Genomic DNA, 21,648 nt, shown 5'->3' with positions numbered 1-21,648 from the left:
TCTACAATCTGTGCCTTTCGGAGGGTTGAAATTTTTGCATTTTCTGTTTGGAAACAGAGCTATCAGCCTCAGACCTTTTCATCTCTTCTTTTATTTTTTTCTCGGCTATTTCATCTTGTGAGAGAAAGGGGAAACTATATTTTATTTCCCCAATTTTTTCACAAGGCTTTTGTTTCATTTAAGTAACATTTGAGCATGCAGGAAATACCACGTTGTTCTAGTACTAGACAAAGAATGATCATGCTTTTCATTACTAGCAGCTAAGAAATAAATTGTTTAGCTGATTATTTCTTTGGGGTTTGCTGTAGCTTCTTTGAATAAATTCAAGTTTTATTTGCTTGGTTGGTGTTTCTTGCTTACAAAAAACCCTTTTACATAGGCATTGATCCTAATGGCAAAAATATCTACCTGCGTGATGTTTGGCCTACTCGAGAAGAACTTCAGCAAGTTGAGGAGGAATATGTGATATCATCCATATTTAAAGAATTGAAAGAAAAAATGGAGGTAAGATACATCTGTCATTTTAAATGGTTTAGAAAACAGTGCATTTCAGCATACCTTTACTGTATCTTCTGGTTGAAAGAGCAGCTGTAATTCTGATACCATGAACTAAGATTTTTTTTCTGATAGTCTTATTGACTAACACCACACTCCTTTTACAGAAAGGAAATAAACGATGGAATTTTCTGGAAGCCCCGGAGTCTGTTTTGTTTCCATGGGATTTGAAGTCCACATACATCCGATGTCCTCCTTTTTTTGATAAGCTTGTAAGTATAACTGGTGTTCGCCCCATTGGAATGAATGGAGCTCATAGATGGATGGATGCTCCATTTTTGTTGTAAACACACCTCTTTAAATATGATTTGTGCTAGGAATCCTGAGGGAGGGGGAATTATGAATTTCTTTTTTTTTCTTCCTTTCCCAACAGGTCAAAGAACCAGTTTCACTACAATCAATTGAAAATGCCCATGTTTTGCTTTATTTGGGAGATTCTATAACTACAGACCACATATCACCTGCTGGAAGTATTGCAAGGAATAGCGCTGCTGCTAAGTATCTGACAAACAAAGGGTATGGACTGTAACATATATTTAAGCCCCTTTGTTTTCATTTTAAACCAATTTTTACCAAAAGTTCCTGGGTTTTACAAAAAGAGTTCTTCCATTTTTTTCTAATTTTCACTCTACTTTTGTATCATTCAAATATAAAACAAGGATTTTTTAAAATATTAGGAAAACACAGCCCATTACATCTGCATTTCTCAAACTGTGGGTCCCGACTGCCCAGGAGGCCGCGAGCAATGTAGAGGGGGGTGGAGTATCACAAACTTTGAGAACCCCTGCATTACATTATGTATATGTAATTACAGTAATACCTTAGTCCGTGTGTGTGTATGCAAAGCTGCCTGTTGAAATAAGGCTATGTAGTATTCTAGATCAGTGGTGCGCAACCCATAGGTTGCGACCCCCAGGGGGGTCACGGATGTCTTCCTCGGGGGTCGCTGTGCCACCTCCAACAGCTGGGCCCAGCCTCTAGCTTCCTGGGCCTAAGTGCCATGCTGTATGGCCACCAATGGCCGCGCCCAGCCCCTGGCCATCCAGGTCTAATTGCCACGCGGCAGCCAATGGCTGGGCCCAGCCCCGTGCGGCCCAGATCTGAGCCCCATGTTGCGCGGCTCCTAACGGCTGGGCCCAGCCCCCAGCCACCTGGGTCTAAGCGCCGCGCAGCCACCAACGGCTGTGCCCAGCCCCTGACCACCTGAATCTGAGCCCCGTGCCAAATGGCCACCAACGGCTGGGACCAGCCATGGGGTTCGTGGTGGAAAAAAGGTTGTGCACCACTGTTCTAGATGACACACAATGAACAAACTGGCACATATGCAAGCTCTGAAGTGTGTGTACATCTGAACATACCGATGAATCCTACGCCCACCATTTACACATTTCAAGCTGTTAGCTGATAACAGTTTAAAGATTTGACATACTAAGATGGGGGGGAGCTTCAGAAACAAGTGGTCCGGTAGCATCTTAAAGACTAACAAAAATATAGATAGCATCATGAGCTTTTGTGGGCATAACCCACTTCTTCAAATGGCAAATATCGTAGGATGGGAAGAAAATGAAATTTTTATTTCATTTCAGGGAAGTATTTGAAAGGAGAAAAGGGTGAAGTATGTATGTGCTGCAAATGGTGTCACCCAGTTATTAAATGTAAATATTTATAGATTAATAGATGTAAGTCTACAACCGTACACTGTTTATTCAAATGAAAAGTTTTATTTGGGAATTAGAGATGTATTGTTTACTTAGAGATATATTGTTTTTTTTTAACTCAGAACTGGCATTGTGTTTTGAATTCTGTTTTAATTCTGCAGCAAACTGTATTAATGAACAGAATTCAAAGGATTATTCTACAGAATAGTTGCTTTTTCTTGTCTTTCTCGCCACCAAAATAAACCCGAACATTTATTAAAAAAAAATTAATAACATATGCAATAATTTTTCATCTGCTTTTGTTCTTTTCATAATAAACACTGCATTTTCTGGGAAAAAATAAATAAAATAAAAACTGAAAGCAAAGGACCCTATGTATATTTTATTAAACTAATGAATCTGTTGAAATAACTGATCATCAAACAATATTTTGTTCTGTAAATGCCATTGTGCATTAGAGAAATAAGTTGATATATCCTGATTAAAGTATAAACTGGTCATAGCTATGATTGTAGATGATCAGAAGTGTATTTGAAATCTCTCTTGCCTTGTGAACTGCTGAAAGCTTTTAAAAGATCACATTAGTGAGATAGACTATTGTAAAAGGATAATGATCTGCGGCCAAAGCCATCTCAAAACAAAGATGAATTGTTAATTTAGAATTAGATAGCATTAATCTTGAGCTAAATCTCTGTTCTACTCCATTAATTTTACTTAAGAAATTAGACTGTTGATGTTTGATGGGTGTTGAACACAGTATAGGGATAATTGTTTACTCCATGGCTGTTGCAAAATTATTGTCCTTGGCAAAAAGCGCAAACTGGCACAGAACACATCAGAGATCAGCTTGTTCATAAACATGCCTCTTTTCAAGGCTGAATTGCTTCTCAAATCAAGAATTCCAGATTCAATATAGTGAGTTGAGCTCCCAATGAAGACTGAGGGTACTCAGCTCTTCACAGGAGGTGCACAGCTCCTCTCAGAATCAGACCTTCTATTTGGTAGCATTTTACATGGTCTAATTGTGCTATACTGTACCAATAAACCCCAGTTTGATATCAGCAAAGTATATCAAAATAATGGCTCCTGGTACCCACTGTTTGCCCATGACTATCTCAAACTAAATGAATTCACTCTCACCGCCAAGTCAGCTCTCTCACTCTTGAAAATAGAACTTGCAGATATTGCACATAATTATTTCATATATAGACTGTTTAACGCACATTTGTTAGAAAAATAGTCCTCCTGATGGTCACCAAATAGTCTCTTTAAAACGCAGGTCAGTTATAGTTGTTATGTTCATTAGCTTGTGCTCAATAACACCTAATGGTAAAAACTCTCCAAAACAATATCAGTAGTCTTTTGGTTGAATATTAAATATTGTCTTATGCTATTTGTAGCCTCACACCTCGTGAATTCAACTCATATGGAGCTCGAAGAGGTAATGATGCTGTGATGACCAGAGGTACCTTTGCAAATATTAAGCTTTTGAATAAATTCATAGGAAAGCCAGCTCCGAAAACAGTTCATTTCCCATCAGGACAAACGGTGAGCATGGATTTGGTGGTGATGGGGAACTTAAACTATTCAGACATATGTTGGGAAACTAACACAGTGGGATACAGACAATCCAAGAAGTTATTGGACTGCATTGAAGACAGTTTTTTTTAATTTCAGAAGGTTGAACAAGCTACTGGGGGGAAGCTGTTCTAGATTTGATTTTAACAAATAGAGGAACTGGTTGAGAAATTGAATGTGGAAGGCAGCTTGGGTGAAAGTGATTGTGAAATCACAGAGTTCACAATTCTAAGGAAGGGGTAGAAGGAAGAACAGCAAAATAGAGACAATGGATTTCAGGAAGGCAGATTTTGGTAAACTCAAAGAGCTGGTAGGTAAGGTCTCATGGGAAGCAAAACTAAGAGGAAAAACAACTGAAGAGAGCTGGCAGTTTTTCAAAGGGACATTATGAAGGGCCCAAAGGCAAGCTATTCTGCTGCGTAGGAAAGATAGAAAGTATGGCCAAAAGAACGCCTTGGCTTAACCAGGGGATCTTGCATGATCTCAAAATAAAAAAAGTGGAAACTAAGACAAATTACTAAGGATAAATATAAACAAACAATACATGTATGTAGGGGCAGGATTAGAAAGGCAAAGAAACAAAATGAGCTCAAACTAGCTACAGACATAAAGGTTAACAAGAAGACATTCCATACATATATTAGAAGCAAGAGGAAAACCAAGGACAGGTTGGGGCCACTGCTCAGTGAGATGGGAGAAAAACAATAACAGGGAAACTTGGAAATGGCAGAGGTGCTTAATGACTTCTTTGTTTCAGTTTTCACCAAGAAGTCTGATGATGAAGGAATATCTAACATAATAAATGCTAGTGGGAAGGGGGACGGATTAGAAGATAAAATTAAAAAATAACATGCTAAAGATTTCTTAGAAAAGTTAGATATCTGCAAGTCACCAGGGCCTGATGAAGTGTATCCTAGAATACTCAAGGAGCTGATAGAGGAGGTATCCAAGCCTTTAGCTATCACCTTTGAAAAATCATGGAATATGGGAGAGATTCCAGAAAACTGGAAAAGGGCAAATATAGTGCCCATCTATAAAAAGGGAAATAGAAACAGCCCAGGAAACTACAGACCAGTCAGTTTAAGGAAAGATAATAGAGCAAGTAATTTAGGAAATTCATCTGCATATATCTGGAAGAAAATAATACGATAGGTAACAGCAACCATGGATTTGTAAGAACAAATCATGTCAAACCAATCTGATAGCTTTCTTTGATAGGATAACAAGTCTTGGGGATGAGGGAGAAGGGGTGGACATGGTTTACCTTAACTTCAGTAAGGCATTTGATACGGTCTCACATTACCACCTTATCAATAAACTAGGCAACTACAACTTAGATGGGGCTACTATAAGGTGGGTGCATAACTAGCTGGATAACCGTTCTCAGAGAGTAGTTATTAACGGTTCACAATCCTGCTGGAAGGGCATAACAAGTGTGGTTCTGCAGGGGTCTGTTTTGGGACTGGTTCTGTTCAATATCTTCATCAACAATTTAGATATTGGCATAGAGAGTACGCTTATTAAGTCTGCAGATGATATCAAGCTGGGAGGGGTTGCAGTTGCTTTGGAGAATAGGGTCATAATTCAAAATGATCTGGAGAAACTGGAAAAATGGCCTGAGGTAACTAGGATGAACTTATATAAGAACAAATGCAAAGTACTCCACTTAGGAAGGAACAATCAGTTTCACACAGGGCCAGTCCTAACCAATTGGCGGCCTCAGGCAAGCACCCTGCTCGCCTGTAGGGTTGCCAGATGGTTTCAAAAAAACTGTTGGGGAAAAGTTGTCATGGGGGGGAAAAAGGGGGGGTGGGGGGATGTCGGGGAGTAACTAGGGAAACCTGCAGGAAGGATTTGGGAGGTCGGCCCAAAATGCAGTCTCAGCCCGCCCCTAAGACCGGCTCTGGTTTCACACACACAGAATGGGAAGCAACTGTTGAGGAAGGGATGCTGCAGAAAGGGATCTAGGGATCATAGTGGACCAGAAGCTAAATATGAGCTAACAGTGTGATGCTGTTGTGCAAAAAAAGCAAACCCGATTCTGGGATGCATTAACAGGTGTGTTGTGAGCAGGACACAAGAAATCATTCTTCTGAGTATTATGTCCAGTTCTGGGCACCACATTGCAAGAAAGATGTGGTGAAATTGGAGAAGGTCTAGAGAAGAGCAGCAAAAATGATTAGAAGTATAGAGAACATGAGCTATGAGTGATGACTGAAGGAATTGGGCTTGTTTAGCTTAGAAAAGAAAAGACTGAGAGGGGACATATAGCTGTTTTCAAGTACCGAAAAGAGTGTTAAAAGGAGAAGGGAGAAAAATTGTTCTCCTTGGCCTCTGAGGATAGGACAAGAAGCAATGGGCTTAAATTGCAGCAAAGGAGGTTTAGGTTGGACATCAGGAACAACTTCCTAACTGTCAGGGTAGTTAAACACTGGAATAAATTGTCTAGGGGGGTTGTGGAATCTCCATCTCTGGAGATATTTAAAAGCAGGGATGGTCTAGACCATACTTCGTGATGCCATGAGGGCAGAGGACTGGACTCAATTACCTCCTGAGGTCCCTTCCAGTTCTAGTGTTCTCTGATTCTATGATTTGTTCAAATGGCTGTTAGTTAAGAACTGTGGATTACAGCTTGTCTAATGTTTTCTTTTTTCCTGCAGCTAGATGTGTTTGAAGCAGCAGAGTTGTACCAGAAAGAGGGCATTCCTTTGATTATTTTAGCAGGGAAGAAGTATGGACTGGGTAGCTCAAGAGACTGGACTGCGAAGGGGCCTTTTTTACTGGTACAGTTGTATTCTGATAAAGTTACTTTCAAATATTGTGTTTTAAAATATGTTTTTAAGCATCAATTCATGTTAGAACCTGTCTTTTAGTTAAAATTCAAATATTTCTGTTGCACTTCCTCAGTCCTGCTGAGGAACGAACCTGGACATAGCGTGGGCTAGAGCAGTATTGCTTTTGGGGTTGTTTATTGGTACAGAGTCTTAAGAATAAGGTGATACTCACACACTTGTGTCACATTCATGCTGGCAGTTTGGAGGCAGGCTGCAAGTGTGGTGTATATGACTTTTGATTTCACTGGTGGCTGGAGTGCTGGCCAAGCGTCAGCTTCCCAGAGACACGACTATGATGTTCCTTGGGAGATCCCTTCAGATCTGCAGGAGTCTTTATTTTCTCTGGGCCAGTCCCTGGTTTCTACTGTGATGTTATATTTTGTCCGAGAGAGAGAGAAATTTTCTGGCCACTTCTCAGTTAATTTATCTTCTTGTCTGCCTTAAAAGGTCACAGATCCTAAACTGCCTTTGACTGTTTCTAATTCACACCTCACACACATTCCACAGGTTACATACATATTCGTAAGCAATACGATTTCTAGGTAAAATTCAGCTTTATGGCCTTAAGTAACCAGAAGCCTACCATAAATTGAATTACTTGACATACGAAAAGGACCTAACATAAATAATATGAGTTAATATACCAAAGGCATGATACAGAGCTTAACATAAATTGTAACTAAGAGAGGTAGGGTCAAGGAAAAAAAAGGAAAGCTGAGGAGTGTATGTCCAGTGGAGAGGACGGGGGGGGGAGAGGGGCGTGTTCTTGAAAATAGTGATAGAAATGTAGCCATGTTAGTCTGGTGTAGCTGAAACAAAATACAGGACTATGTAGCACTTTAAAGACTAACAAGATGGTTTATTAGATGATGAGCTTTCGTGAGCCAGACCCACTTCCTCAGATCTGGGTATCTTACCCATTACAAAGATAGCTTCCCCAATTATCACCTCTAATACCATTAGCTCACAGACATCTACCCCCCCCCCCCCCCGTATTCCCCCTCTGTTCTGAAATTTGATTTGTCCTTTTCATATGTGTTCATTTTTTTTAACTGTATCCTTTGGTATATATGGTTGTGACTATTTTCTTCCACTATTTGATCTGAGGAAGTGGGTCTGGCCCATGAAAGCTCATCATCTAATAAACCATCTTGTTAGTCTTTAAAGTGTTACATAGTTCTGTATTTCGTTTCTTGAAAATAATTTTTCTTCTTTGAATGATTGCTCATGTCCATTCCATGTAGGTGTGTATGTGCAGTGTGCACGCATTGTCAGAGATTTTTTTCCCTCAGCAGTACCCGTTGGGTCAGCAGGGAGCCCCTTGGAGTGGCGCCAGTATACTGGCTGATATATACCCCTGCTGGCCCCCCACCCTCTCTGTTCCTTGTTACCACCGAAACGGTTGTTGGAATGTTCCTCAGCTCCTTCTTAGCAAGCGCCTTACTGGTACTCGATGTTTGATCTCGTTGTTCCTGTTATCAGTTAATTAGTTGTTAGGTTAAGAGTTGTTGTCTGCCGTAAGTGTGCTGCTGCGGCACACCAGGCGCGCACGGCAGGGCATGCCCAGGCCTCAAGGCTTTAAGCATTGCAAGAAGTGCCAACGTCCCATGCCCTGTAGTGATCCACACTCGGCCTGTCTTAAGTGCCTGGGAGAAGCCCGCCTCTCTGAAGCCTGCAAAATTTGCAAGGCATTTAATCCGCGTACAAAGCAAGAGAGAATCGCATCTCAAAATCATACCGATGGAGAGAGCCTTATGACCAGCACTGGCGTCAGACCCGGCACTGGCATCCCAGAGAGCACCGGCCTTGGTGTGGGAGGTGTCGGGACACTTGCACACCTCCCCAGCACCATGCAGGCTTCGGCACTGGTCACAGCCCCAGTGCCTCAGAAGAAGAAGAGGCCTAACAGGAGCAGGTCGCCCCCATGGTACGTGCCTTCCATGCATTCTCACGGTTGGGCGAATGTTTATCCCTGCACCGGGAGCCTAGCCTGTTGGGGGACTTTCCAGAGCCCTCCACCTCAGAGGCCTTCGAGGCAACCAGGGACTTGATTGAGTCGTCCCCGACACCGACACCTGTCAGGGGAGCAGCCAGCACTGAGCGGCGATTAGGGTGCCCAACAATGCAATTCAAGAGGGTGAGGAAACACCACTCGGTCTACCCTACAGCTCCGTCACCGGGCTCAGCATCGATGGCAGTCTCAGCCCCAGCACAGGACATGGCTCGGGACATGGCACCAGAGTCATCACCGGGACGATGCCCCCGGGCGGTACCTGCTACGGCACCGAGCTCCATGACTACCACTCCCAGCCAGAGCTCACTGGGTATGAGCACAGACATGCCACCCCCTCCGCCTCTCCCCTGGCACCGTGGCTAACCTGAATTGATGGCCAGACATGCATCAGCGGTGGCGCTACCAACAGAGCCCCCAACAACCACCCTGGTTAGCTTCGGAATACTCAACCTACTCAGAGGCAGAGTCAACTTGTCATTGAGAGGCTCCAGATCTCGGTTCTGGCACTGATCATGGCACCTCCTCTACTCATCACCGACAATAGCACTGGGCACAGCCAGTCCCGGTACCAGTCCTGGCCTCCACAACCATCTAACCAGTGGCCGTTCTGGACCCCCGGGCCTACCACCAGAGCCAGGGTGCGAGACCCTCCAGACCGGGATCGGTCATCACAGTGCCTCGGGCTCCCCCATCAGCGACACCACTGGCTCAATCCCCTACTACGGGACAGTCACTCCCACCGGGCCAGGTGTCCCTGTGGCCATCCAGGAGTGACACTCCAGCATACCAGCCACCAACAGCAACCAGTAGCCACTGTGGAAGTGGGCAAAAAGGGGACCTCGTTGTTCTCTCTGGATGAGGCCTTAGGAGACACCCTTCCTTCCATGCCCTCTACAGACTCTAGTGCCCATCAAGACCGGCCCAGAGCCTGGGGGTCCAAGCTAAGATGTCTGAGGATTCTGATCCCACAGTTGACATCCTTCAGCCTCATGTCCCTACCAGAGTGTCCCCGCCTATTAACAAAACAATGACCAAATTCTCAAATGCCCTCTGACAAACTCCGGCCTCCATACTACCAACAAACAAGAAGGCCGAGCTTCGATATTTCATGCCTCAACAAGGCAAAGAATACCTGTTCTCTCATCTGCCTCCTGGATCGCTAGTCGTGCTGTGAGCGGTAAATCAAAGAGAACGACAGGGGCAGCCGAGTGCCAGCCCCAAGAACGGGGATGTCAAAAGATCTGACCTTCTGGACAGGAAGGCCTATGCGCCTGGAGGCCTCCAGTTCCATATTGCAAACCAGCAGGTCCTGCTGTCGCGATATGCTTACAACACCTGGGTCTCCATGGACAAATTCACAGAACTACTTCCTAAAGACTCGTGGCCCGAATTCAGAGCCCTCTATGATCTCCATGGTGGCACTCCAGGCAGCCCTCGACATAGCTGACACAGCTGCCCGTGCCATGGCCACAGGCATAGTCCTACGCTGCAGCTCCTGGATGCAAAGGTCTGGGGTGCCCCCTGAACTTCAAAGCACCATCCAGGACCTTCCATCGAGGGTCCCTCTCTGTTCTCAGAACAGACAGACCAGCACCTCCACAGACTTAAGGACACCCGTACCACACTGAAATCCCTGGAAACTGGCTACCCAAAGACCATCATTCTTGGGCAGGAACACCCTCAGACCACCCCAACAGGCCCCACCTCCTGACTTCTCCACCGCAGGGGTAGGAATGGTAGTGGGAGGAACAGCAGACACCGCCTCCGACCTTCCCAGGACCAAGGCCAGGGACCACTTAACAAACCCTCAGGACCACACCAAGGATTTTGAGGGTGCGCCTGAGGGCAACATACCAGTCTCACCCTTCCCCTTCTGGGACCCCTTCTGGACCAAACCACACAACGTCCTTGCGGGCATACTCTTCCACTGACCCCAGTTGTCAAAGCAGATAACTACAGATGCTTCCTTCACTGGCGGGGGCACCCACATGGACTATATGATGGTTCAAGGCCACTGGTCCACTTTGGAGGCAGCCCTTCATATAAAACTCCTCGAGCTCAGAGCAGTTGGCAATCCTTGCATCTACTTCCAGAGCTACATATCCAGTACAACCATCAGAACACCGACAATATTGCGACTACCGTGAATTGCCAAGATAGTGCTCGGTCCTGATCACTTTGCACAGAGGCAGTTCACCTATGGAACTAGTGCATCCACCACAACATCATACTGGTAGCGTCTTACTTACCTGGTACCAGCAATGCCATAGCAGACTTGTTGAGCAGGCACTTTCCCCATGACCACAGGTGGGAAATACGCAGTGGCACTCTGCACAGTGTCTTCCGTTGTTGGGGGTTTCCATCAATAGACCTCTTTGCCACACACAAGAACGCGAAGTGTCACCTTTATTGTTCCACGGCCGGCATTGGACAAGTGTCCTTGGGGGATGCCTTTCTGCTCCACTGGGAGAATTCTCTATTCTGCACGTTCCCTCCAGTCGTTCCAATAACCAGGGTCTTAGAGAAGATCAAGGCCAATGGAACCAGAGTCATCCTCATAGCCCCTGCCTGGCCACGTCAACCATGATACCCGTTCCTCCATTGAATGTCTCTGCCACATCCATACACTTTTCCTCTCCTACCAAGCCTACTCACTCAGGACAATGGCTGTCTTGTTCACCCAGACCCTGAGTTGTTACACCTGGCCACCTGGTTCCTATCTGGTTTAACAAGGCCGAACAGGTGAAGCAGTAAGAGGAACGGTACCAGAACTACTTACATAGCAAAATTACACAGATTTGCAACCTGGTGCTTGGCGAATCATATTGATCCATTTATGTCATTGCTACACCAAATTCTCGACTACCCTCTCTATCTCAAGCAGTTGGGCTTGTCAGCCACTTTGCTACAGATACATCTTGCAGCAGTTATGGCCTTCCACAGCTCTATAGATGGCATGTTGGTGTTCGCCCATCTGATGACAAAGAGGTTCCTAAAAAGGCTCTCAAACCTCAATTCCTCTCACAAGCCTAAGTTGGAATTTAGATTTGGTGCTGGACACCTTGACTCGTCCCCCCTTTGAGCCTCTGGCTACCATCCCACTTGATAGGCTAGCACTTAAGTTAGTATTATTGTTAGCCATAATTTCGGCCTGTAGGGTTAGTGAGCTGGCAGCTCTTACGTCTGAACCACCGTACACAAGGTTCACTGTAGAATCAGTGTCATTGCGCCCTCATCCGGCGTTTATCCCCAAAGTATCTACTGACTTTCATATTAACAAGCCAATTGTGCTTCCAACATTCTATTCCAAACCACATTGGTCACACGAAGAGGCATCTCTCCACACTCTCAATGTCCATCGAGTGCTAGCCTTTTACATTGAAAGGACACGCAGCTGGCGGAAAACGAACCATTTATTGATTTCTCTTGCTGAACGATCTAGAGGTCAAGTACTGTCTTCCCAACGGCTTGTTAGACTTATAGTTTCATGTATCACCACATGTTATTCTGTTCACAACAAAATACTACCTTCCCAACCAAAGGCCCATTCCACTAGAGTGATGGCCAAATCTACTGCCTTCCTACGAGGAGTACCCCTCCGTGATATTTGTCGAGCGGCCACGTGGTCCTCCAGTGCTATGTTCATGAAGCACTATGCAATCTTACCACACCTTGCGACAGACTCCTCAGTAGCCACTGCTGTACTTTCATGCCAGAGCAGACCATGATTCTGGGGCCCACCAACCAGACAGGCTGGATACTGCTCTGGAGTCACCTACAGTGGAGCACCCACAGGGACACTACTTGAAGAAGAAGTAGTTACTCACCTTGGTGTAGTAACGATTGTTCTTTGAGATGTGTGACCCTGTGGGTGCTCCAATACCCACCCTCCTCTCCGCTTCAGAATCTTGTGTTCAGTTTCTCGTTTCAGATGACTGAACGGGTGAGAGGAACTGGCGGGAGCCGGACTGTGCGATGATCAAAGGGCGCAAACGGTGCGAAATGCTGGCCGTGCATGTACGGTCCAGCTGACTACGGCTCTTGAAAATCTCCACTCTGCGGCGCCAGGATGAGCCTGACACCTACAGTGGAGTACCCACGGGGACACACATCTTGAAAGAACCATCGTTACTGCACCAAGGTGAGTAACTTCTTCAGCCTGGATCTGAGACCTCAATTCCTTTATTGTCAAAACCAAATTCAAGACCCTGGCATCTGTAATCCTTTCTCTAGCCCTTGGAAACTGGTACGCTGCCCTACATCTAAAAGACGCCTACTTCCATATTTGTATTGCTCCCTGCCACCAGCAGTTTCTCTGCTTTATGGTGGGCAGGGACCACTACCAATTTACAAACTGGCCCTTCCCTTTGGTATTTCTACAGGTTCCCCCGCCCTCCGCTCCCCCCCCCGGTCTTCACGAAATGCATGGCAGTCGTTGCTGCTGCTCTAAGGAGAAGGGCGTCCAGGTGTCCCCCTATGTGGACAACTGGCTCCTGAGAGGCTGGTCCAAAGACCCGGTGTGAGCTCATATCACTGTGGTCCAGAATCACTTCGGGGACCTGGGCCTACTTCTGAATGTGGCCAAATCGACCCTAACGCCTACACCAGTAATAGAATTCGTAGGCACCAAGCTGGACTCAACAACGGAGAAGGCCTCCCTCCGCAGATCTCACTTTTTTGGTGATCGAGTCTGTGGTCCGGGGATTGCAAGCTTTCCCAGTGATGACGGCCAGGGCCTGCATGCACCTCCTGGGCCTAATAGCTGTATGTACCTACATTGTGCAGCATGCCAGACTTCGCATGTGCCCACTACAGATGTGGCTAGCGTGAGTCCACAACCGGGCCTTCCCCCCATGGGACCAAGGAAGTGACAGTTCCTGACACTGTCCTCCGTTCGTTGGACTGGTGGACGCAGCAGGAGGAGGTCTGTGCCAGAGTCCCATTCTCCAGACCCGTACCGCCCACCTGACTCGTGATGGACACATCAGACACCGGTTGGAGAGCACATCTGGGGAATATGTGGACTCAAGGTATGCGGTCCCAGGACGATCTCTCCAGGCATATAAATGTCAGGAAACTCTGGGCAGTCTGTCTAGCCTGTGTGTAGGTTGGTCCTTATCCTGTCAGACAACACAATGGCAGTCTCATATATCAACAGACAGGGCGAGGCTCACTCTCCCCTCCTGTGTCAGGAAGCGATCCGCTTGTGGAACCTCTGCATCAGGACAGATATTTACCCGATGGCCTCTTACCTCCCCGGATCCCAGAATGCCCTGGCAGAGTAATTGAACAGGGCCTTCTCTGTCTACAAGTGGTCCCTCAGAAGGGACACGCTTCTTCTGTCTTTCGCAAGAGGGTGTTTCCCCATCTAGACCTGTTCACCACAAGACAGAACAAGATGTATCGGAGGTTCTGCTCCCTCATGGGGCTGGGGAGGGACTATCTGGGAGACGTGCTACTCTGCCCCTGGCCCAGGGGTCTACTATACGCCTTACCACCATTCTCACTAGTTCACAGGGTCCTTCTGCAAGTGCAGGAGCTCAGGGCATCCCTAATTCTTATCGCCCCGGCGTGGCCCAAACTACATTGGTTCTCCACCTCGGACCCTTCCTATACCGTTTCTTCAAGGATAAGGTCAGGCTATGCCCCCACCCTGCCTTCCTACCTAAGGTGATATTGAACTTTCACGTGTCTCAGGACCTCTTCCTGCCTATGTTTTAACCCAAACCTCATGCGTCAGGAAAGGAACAGGCACTACACACCCCGGATATCAGGAGGGCCTTGGCCTTTTATTTAGGAAGGACAAAGCCCTTCCACAAATCGCTGCAGCTTTTTGTGGCCGTTGCAGAACAGTTAAGAGGTCAGCCGGTCTCAACACAGAGGCTATCCTCCTGGATCATAGCATGCATCAGGGAGTGCTACAGTCTGGCAGGGGGGCCCAGCCCAGCCCAGCCCCTCACGGCATGCTCTACGAGGGCAGTGGCTTCCTCTACAGTCTTCATGGCCCAGGTCCCAATCCTGGACATCTGCAGGGCCACCACCTCGTTCTCCAGCCACACATTTGCAAACTACTATGTGTTGTCACATCAGGCTAGAGGGAACGCTGCCCTGGGTAGAGCGGTCCTTCATTTGGTGGAAGGTTAGAACTCCGACCCCACCTCCTCAGGTTGTGCTTTGGAGTCACCTACATGGAATGGACATGAGCAGTCACTCGAAGAAGAAAAAATGGTTACTTACCTCGTAACTGTTGTTTTTTGAGATGTGTTGCTCATGTCCATTCCAAATCCCACCTGCCTCCCCTTCTTCGGAGTACTCTGGTAAGAAGGAACTGAGAGGGTAGGGGCCAGAAGGGGTCATTATCGGCCGGTATACCGGCGCCACTCCAAGGGGATTGACGGGTACTGCTGAGGGAAAAATCTGAGACAACGCGTGCACACTGCGCGTACACACCTACATAGAATGGACATGAGCAACACATCTTGAAGAACGGTAGTTACAAGGTAAGTAACCGTTCTTTCCTTGGTTAAATCTGCATAGAACACGACAGGTGATTGTAGGGGCAGTTTCTTGAATTTCAATAATGTGTAAGCAATCAGATTTGGCCCACAAAATGGGGATTCAATATAAGAGATTCCAGACTTTTAGCTAGTTAAATGACAGACACCCATACTATTGGTCCAGGCCCCAGGAATGTGTACCTTCCCACACATGCACTAAGGATGCAAAAGCATATTCATTTAAAAAGTTGGCCAGTGAGCCTTGGGCTCCATCGATTAGTCTTCACAGTTACATACCAGGCTTCCCTCCTCACCTCACCCCCAGCTGATACAGAGGCAGCAGGAGTAGTGGGGAGCACGTGAGTGTCAGTGCTTGTAGTCCCATGGAGCCTCCTCTTCCCCTTCCCACCCCCCGCCACGTTAAACCTGTAACTATTGAAAATTTCAGCCGTTATACATTTACCGAAACCCCCCCACAAAAACACTTTTTAACATCCCTACCCAACACCTCTCATAGGGGTTAGTGGGAATGGAGGGCAGACTTATAGTAAGTAATGTTGAAGCCAAACAGTAACTAATTATCCTTTACCTTTTATGTTGTTTCTTAAATTTAGTTTAAATTTTTGAAAATTTCATTCTCTCCCATCGCTTCCCCAGAATCATCTTTTCTGTCTTTTGCCTCCTCAGTCTAGAGACGATTTGATGTTTCATGGTTGTGTGTGTTAAACTTCATCATTATGCACCAATTATTTTATTTACGATTTATAGGGTGTTAAGGCAGTGATAGCAGAAAGCTATGAGAAGATTCATAAAGGTCACTTAATTGGAATTGGCATTGCTCCACTTCAGTTCCTTCCTGGGGAAAACGCAAACATTTTGGGCCTCACTGGAAAAGAACAGTTTTCTATATCATTTCCTCAAGAGCTATTTCCAGGAATCACATTGGATATTAAGGTATTTTTGAAGTATATCGTCTCTATTTCAATGTGCAGACAATTGGAATTCCTCAAAGCAAACATTTTGGCTTCTGGTTAAACTGCCAGTATATCTTGAAAGTACATATACTGTAATTTTAATTGCCTTGTTGTTCTGTTGCTTGTCTCTGCACGTGACACCCCAATCACTTCTGTTTTTCCCTCAACATGGAAACTTTGTTGCAGACCTATTACGGTTGGGTCAAATCCCACTAACATGACCTGCCATTTCCTTGCTTCTGAGGGGTTAAGGCCGTGGCGTCCAACACGCTAGCCACTATTTCGCTGGTTGAATGTGGCTAGTTGAATTGAACAATGTGGCTATTTGGATGGTTGAGTGTGGCTAGTTCACTATAGTGGCTACTGCCACTGGGAGTAGCAACCTTTTCAAACCAAAAAGCAGAACTACATCAAAATTCAGAACAAGTGGTCAACAAAGAGCCCATTGACATGACTGAAAATATACAGCTTAATATTATTGAACATTGTGTTCAAACTTTATTTAATGGGACTTCTGCTGCTGGGGGTGTAGTTTGTGCATGTGGAGATGTAGGAGTCGCGATTAGGGTGCATGAGGGGCTCAGGGTAGGGAGTTGGGGTATGTGGGAGGAGCAGGAGTCAGGGCAGGACACTGGGGTGGGAAGTAAAGTATGTGGGGGGGGGGGTGATCCTGGGACCGGATTACTTTACCTGGCAAGGGTTGGGCTGCTGCTCCCGGGAGCAGTTGCTGAACAAAGGGCCACGCCAGGATCACCACAGCCAGATCGTGGCCTACTCTCTAACCTGTGCCACAGTAGGAGGGGAGTCGTCACCAGCCCTTCCTTTGGCCAGGTGGGAGCCAGACTGCAGGGCTGTTCCAGGATTGGGGCTGAGTGTTAGAGTTAGGGTCATTTTGCTAGTGCTAGGGAGAACAGTTTAATTTAACCAGTAAGACAGGAAATATTAATCAAAATAATTAAACAGATTTAAGCACTTTAACTTTCTCATGTTAGTTCAGACTTCATTTTTATAAAGTAAAATGTCCAATACAAAAGGTTTCAACATTGTCTTTATTTGTGGCAGGAGTGAAGAACTTTTTGGGGTCAGGGGCCACTGACCCACAGAAAAATCAGTTTGGGAACCACACAAGTGCAAAGCAAAAAAAAAAACCTCCAAAACCCCCCAACCCTCACTGATGTGGCCCCCAACTAAGACACCTAACTCCTCTGGTGCTCCAACCCCATCAGGGGGAGAGGCAGGGAGGACTAAAGTTCAAGGCCTCAGGCTAGATTAACTGTTCTGGGATTCCAGGGTTAGTGGATTTTGTGGTCTCCCCTAGGCTCTGGGGTAGGGCCGAAAATGAGGGGTTCAGTGTGTAGGACAGATCCCATTCACTGGCAACTAGAGAAGGGGGTGCAGGATCTGGGCAGGACATGGGATGAAGAAAGGGGGTGAGGATGCGAGATCTGGGTGGGAGATAGGATGCAAGAGCAGGCTGGGAGTAGGGTGTCTGGCCAAGGGGAAGGGGCAGGAGCAAGAGAGAGTGCAGAGTCTGGCCAGGAGGGATGGGGCAGGAACAGGCTGTGGGTGGGTGTTTGGCCAGGAGGTGGGGGCAGGAGCAAGCGGGGGGCAGGGTCTGGGCATGAGGGAAAGAGGTGGTGGAGAACACTTACTTGTTTTCACACCTTGCGCTGCTCCCAGCACTGTGTGGAAGGCACGGCCTCCCGCTGCTCCCATTGGCTGGATTCCCACGAATGGGAGCAGCTGCAAAAAGTTTCCAGGCAGCACATCCATCCTTATGCTGCTGCTCCCCTTCCCTTGACTGGGGGAGCAGCAGTTCGTGGAGCTGCTTGTGGCTCCACTTCTTCTCCAATCACACAGTGAGGCTTGGGGCTTTCTCACCCCTCTGCCGCAGGAAACTGGCACTCCAGTCTTGTGGGTGGGAGGGGACACAAGGCTGGAGCACTAGTGCGAGCTCCCCGTTACAAGGATAGCATGAGGGGGGCTGAGCTCAAGCTGGGAGCCATATTTGGCTTAGTACTGAGCTATATTTGCTTGCTGACTCCTGGGCTATTGCTTCAGGACTGGTTGGACACCATGGGATTAAGGCAATAGGCTGCCCAATTCCTTTCCACCTAGACATCCACTTCATTGCCAACAATGACACACTCTGCACATCCACGTGGAAATCACTCTTACTTCCAGTGTATAATGCAGCACAATATGCTCCCCAAAATTATCTAAAATTGTGCACTATCATAAAATATAATCCGGGCCTTAGCAGTGCGAACATCTAGAAGGATTGGCATATGCAGACTGAGTTATTTCATTTATGGTTTCTATGTTGAGTATAAGTTCAAAAATCAGAGACAAGTTTTAAAAAGTAATTAACACTTTTTTTTTTCTTTGAAGACTAACACTGGCAAAATGTTCCGTGTGATTGCTTCGTTTGAAAATGATGTGGAAACAACAATTTATAAACATGGTGGAATTCTAAACTATGTGGCTCGAAGATTGTTATAGGAACTCCTGACTGTGGATAACTTGTATAACTGGTATTTCTGAAAATGCCTTGTGTGAACCCAGGAATCCATACTATGGAACTGCAAACAGTCCCAGTTCACTCAAAGTTATTTTGTCCATGGATGTAGAAAATTGTGAATCATCGTAGTGACCACAACAAGATCTTTCCTGATTTTAAATAATATTCAAATGGTGCTATTCACATTGCTAAAATCCACATACGTGTTTTGTGGCAGAGAGCTGTAAGTATGGGGGATATTTTATCACATCATTTTGTAAATAAAGGAAGTGAAATCCAAAACTGAATTGTGCTGAAGATTATTCTTTAAGAAGATACTTCCTGCAGTTGTTTTAACTTTGTTTTGCCCCTGTAAATCTGTGTACTGCTGTGTTGGTTTAAAGGTAGCAGATGGTATGGAATGTTAGAGGCAAGACAGGCAAGCTACTTCCATTGGAGTAGCAAAGAATCCAGATCCAAAGGTTTGAATTTATTATCCTTTAAATTGTCATTTAACCAAAAGAAGATCCACACAAAGCGCACAGAATTCTGTTAAATAGGCTGTGGCTTTCTTTACCTTCAGCGTGGAGATGGTGTGCTCCATTTGATCCAGATCAAACATCACTCAGAATAAGATGTAATATTGTATGCTGAGGATGTGAAGGCTCCAGGAGCCACTTTTCTGTACTTAATAATGAGAATGGCTGCAATAAATTATATTTCATGAAAATACGATGCTGCTTTGAGTAAATACTGTGTCCATTATGTGGGCAGTTTGGCCATCTTTGTTGTAACTGGAGCAGCAAGGTTGTCCCGCTGGTGTGACACTGGGAGTTAATGTGTATTGTTTGCAATGTGGCTAACCAAAATACTAACTGAAAACTGAGTTGTGAAAACCCACTTTTAAAAAATGTACTAAGATTTTACATTTTCTTCTCTTTGCTTTTAAGTATGGTCAACAATTACTATGTTTTCATCTTAAATGACATTGTAAAACATTACATGGCTGAGGTAACATATTATCTTGTGAAACTTCTGATTTGTCCTCAGAATTTTCTTCTCTTCCCATTCTGCTAGAACTCTGCATTTAAGATCCCAGTTCTCTAACCAAAGTTAGTTATTATGGCATTCCCATTTTTGGTTGTGATAGCATTCCATGAATACAAACCTCTTTTCAATGAGGTTGCAATTGGAACTCACTTTCTCAGAACAAGTATCAGAGGGGTAGCCGTGTTAGTCTGAATCTGCAAAAGCGACGAGGAGTCCTGTGGCACCTTATAGACTAACTGAAGTGTAGGAGCATAAGCTTTCGTGGGCAAAGACATGCATCTGACGAAGTGGGTCTTTGCCCACGAAAGCTTATGCTCCTACACTTCAGTTAGTCTATAAGGTGCCACAGGACTCCTCGTCGCTTTCTCAGAACAGGAACTTACTTGGTTGTATTAGTTTAAAAAAAAGTTTTACAGCTTTTTAGTTAATGATTTTTAAATCACTTGTACGTCAGAAATTTTTTGTCCTCTTGTAATCTGAAAAAAGCTTCATTTTAAAAATTGGCTTGCAGTTTACCTATTAAGTGGGTTACAGTTCCTTTTGGGAGAGAGAGAACTTTTTACCATTTAAATATTAGCTTGTCCAGTGTAGGGATATAAAATCATGCTTAATCTGTTATCCAGTTAAACATTAGGTTAACCTAACATTTAACCAGTTAGCTGGAGCCATCCTCAACCCGCTGGACTCCCACTCTCAGCCCCTGTTTTGGGACTGGGGCTGTACTGGCCCCCAGCCCCCACCAGAGGTAGCCCCTGTTCTCAGTGGGCCGGGCTCCTCGCTGACCAGACAGCTCTGGATGCCAAAGCAGCCCCTACAGGTTAATTTTTCACATCCCTAGTCCACTGCACATCCCCAGTAAATTATTTTCATAGTTATGCTTCAGGATTTCTATTGCAAATAACAGATATCAAAACTGTTAAGAGAACATTTCCAACTTTATTATATAGATAGGGGTTGCATTTTAATATAAACTACTAACTCATGCTCAGGCAATGGACATTAAAGGTGTTTCAGACAAAAAAAATAGAAGGCTTAAAAATACCTTTCAAGTTTTACATGAAAATGTAATTCTAAAATATCCCATTTAGATCATGTAACAGTTGTGACAAAGTCCTGAAAAGGCATGGTTACAACGGTCAAACTTACAGCATTTTCAGGTGATATTTCACATCATGAAAATTAATAACAGAACTGTCAAAGTGAACTTTGCATTCCTTAGCTACTTCAGTTTGTCACAACACTAATGGCATTTAAATACCCTTGTGTATAGTATGCTTTTTGAAGAAGGAAATATACAAATCTCAAAATTTTGTGTAATCTTTTCCTGCATTTTACAAGGGACACTGTGCTTTCTTTTAGAAGAGATTGAAAACCATTGACAGTTGCCACTGGGTAGTGTATCGAAGACACAGCTGAGTAGATTTTATGACTGCTGTATGATGAAGTATTCAACTCTCCATTTCTGTCTTGTATGTATATAATGACAGTTATTGAGGAGCAAAACTGGCCTATCTTAATCTCACTGTTTTTCAGCTGAATGGTTTATTCTCTCAGTGTTCAAGCGAAGGAAATGTGTGTTCATTATTGGGGAGCTCACAGTTATGCTAGCCACTAATGATATCCCCAGCAGATTACTCTAAATGGAAATCTTGCTGTTTGGCATGACCATGTTTAGTTTAAACATCTCTTGTCCAAGTACCACTCAGCACTCAACTTCTTCATCTTAACCATACAACACTTGTTGCTGTAGCAGTAAAATGCTCAAGAGAAGTGATTTAAGACACATAAGAAATAAATCAATATTGTGAAATTCACCGCAATTTAAAGAGACCTGTATCAACCTACAGTTTGTCCACCTTTTAGAACTAGTAAGTTCTGCTGAGGCATTCCAATGTCATTTCTATAGCGATGTCTTTATTTCTGCTGCTCTTATGCTTTAAAATCAGTGAAAGAATATTATGAATTCCTCAAAGTAAGCTTATGTTTAG

General features: G+C 45.0%; 1 protein-coding gene across 1 annotated transcript in view; it reads left to right on the top strand.

The window, feature by feature from the left end:
- Positions 1-19,342, top strand: part of IREB2 (iron responsive element binding protein 2) — a 60,051-nt gene extending 40,709 nt beyond the window's left edge. Inside the window, exons 16-22 of the mRNA XM_075897605.1 lie at positions 380-504; positions 663-767; positions 929-1,071; positions 3,614-3,761; positions 6,452-6,574; positions 15,905-16,090; positions 18,502-19,342. Coding sequence (XP_075753720.1) covers positions 380-504; positions 663-767; positions 929-1,071; positions 3,614-3,761; positions 6,452-6,574; positions 15,905-16,090; positions 18,502-18,612 — 941 coding nt within the window. The 3' untranslated portion in view covers positions 18,613-19,342. The remainder of the gene's footprint in view (positions 1-379; positions 505-662; positions 768-928; positions 1,072-3,613; positions 3,762-6,451; positions 6,575-15,904; positions 16,091-18,501) is intronic.
- The last annotated feature ends 2,306 nt before the right edge of the window (positions 19,343-21,648 follow it).

The sequence above is a fragment of the Pelodiscus sinensis genome, chromosome 14 (genome assembly GCF_049634645.1).
Source record: "Pelodiscus sinensis isolate JC-2024 chromosome 14, ASM4963464v1, whole genome shotgun sequence".
In the NCBI taxonomy this organism is placed as follows: Eukaryota; Metazoa; Chordata; order Testudines; family Trionychidae; genus Pelodiscus; species Pelodiscus sinensis.
Note: the sequence above shows the minus strand (reverse complement) of the source record. Positions and strands in the feature narration are given on the sequence as shown.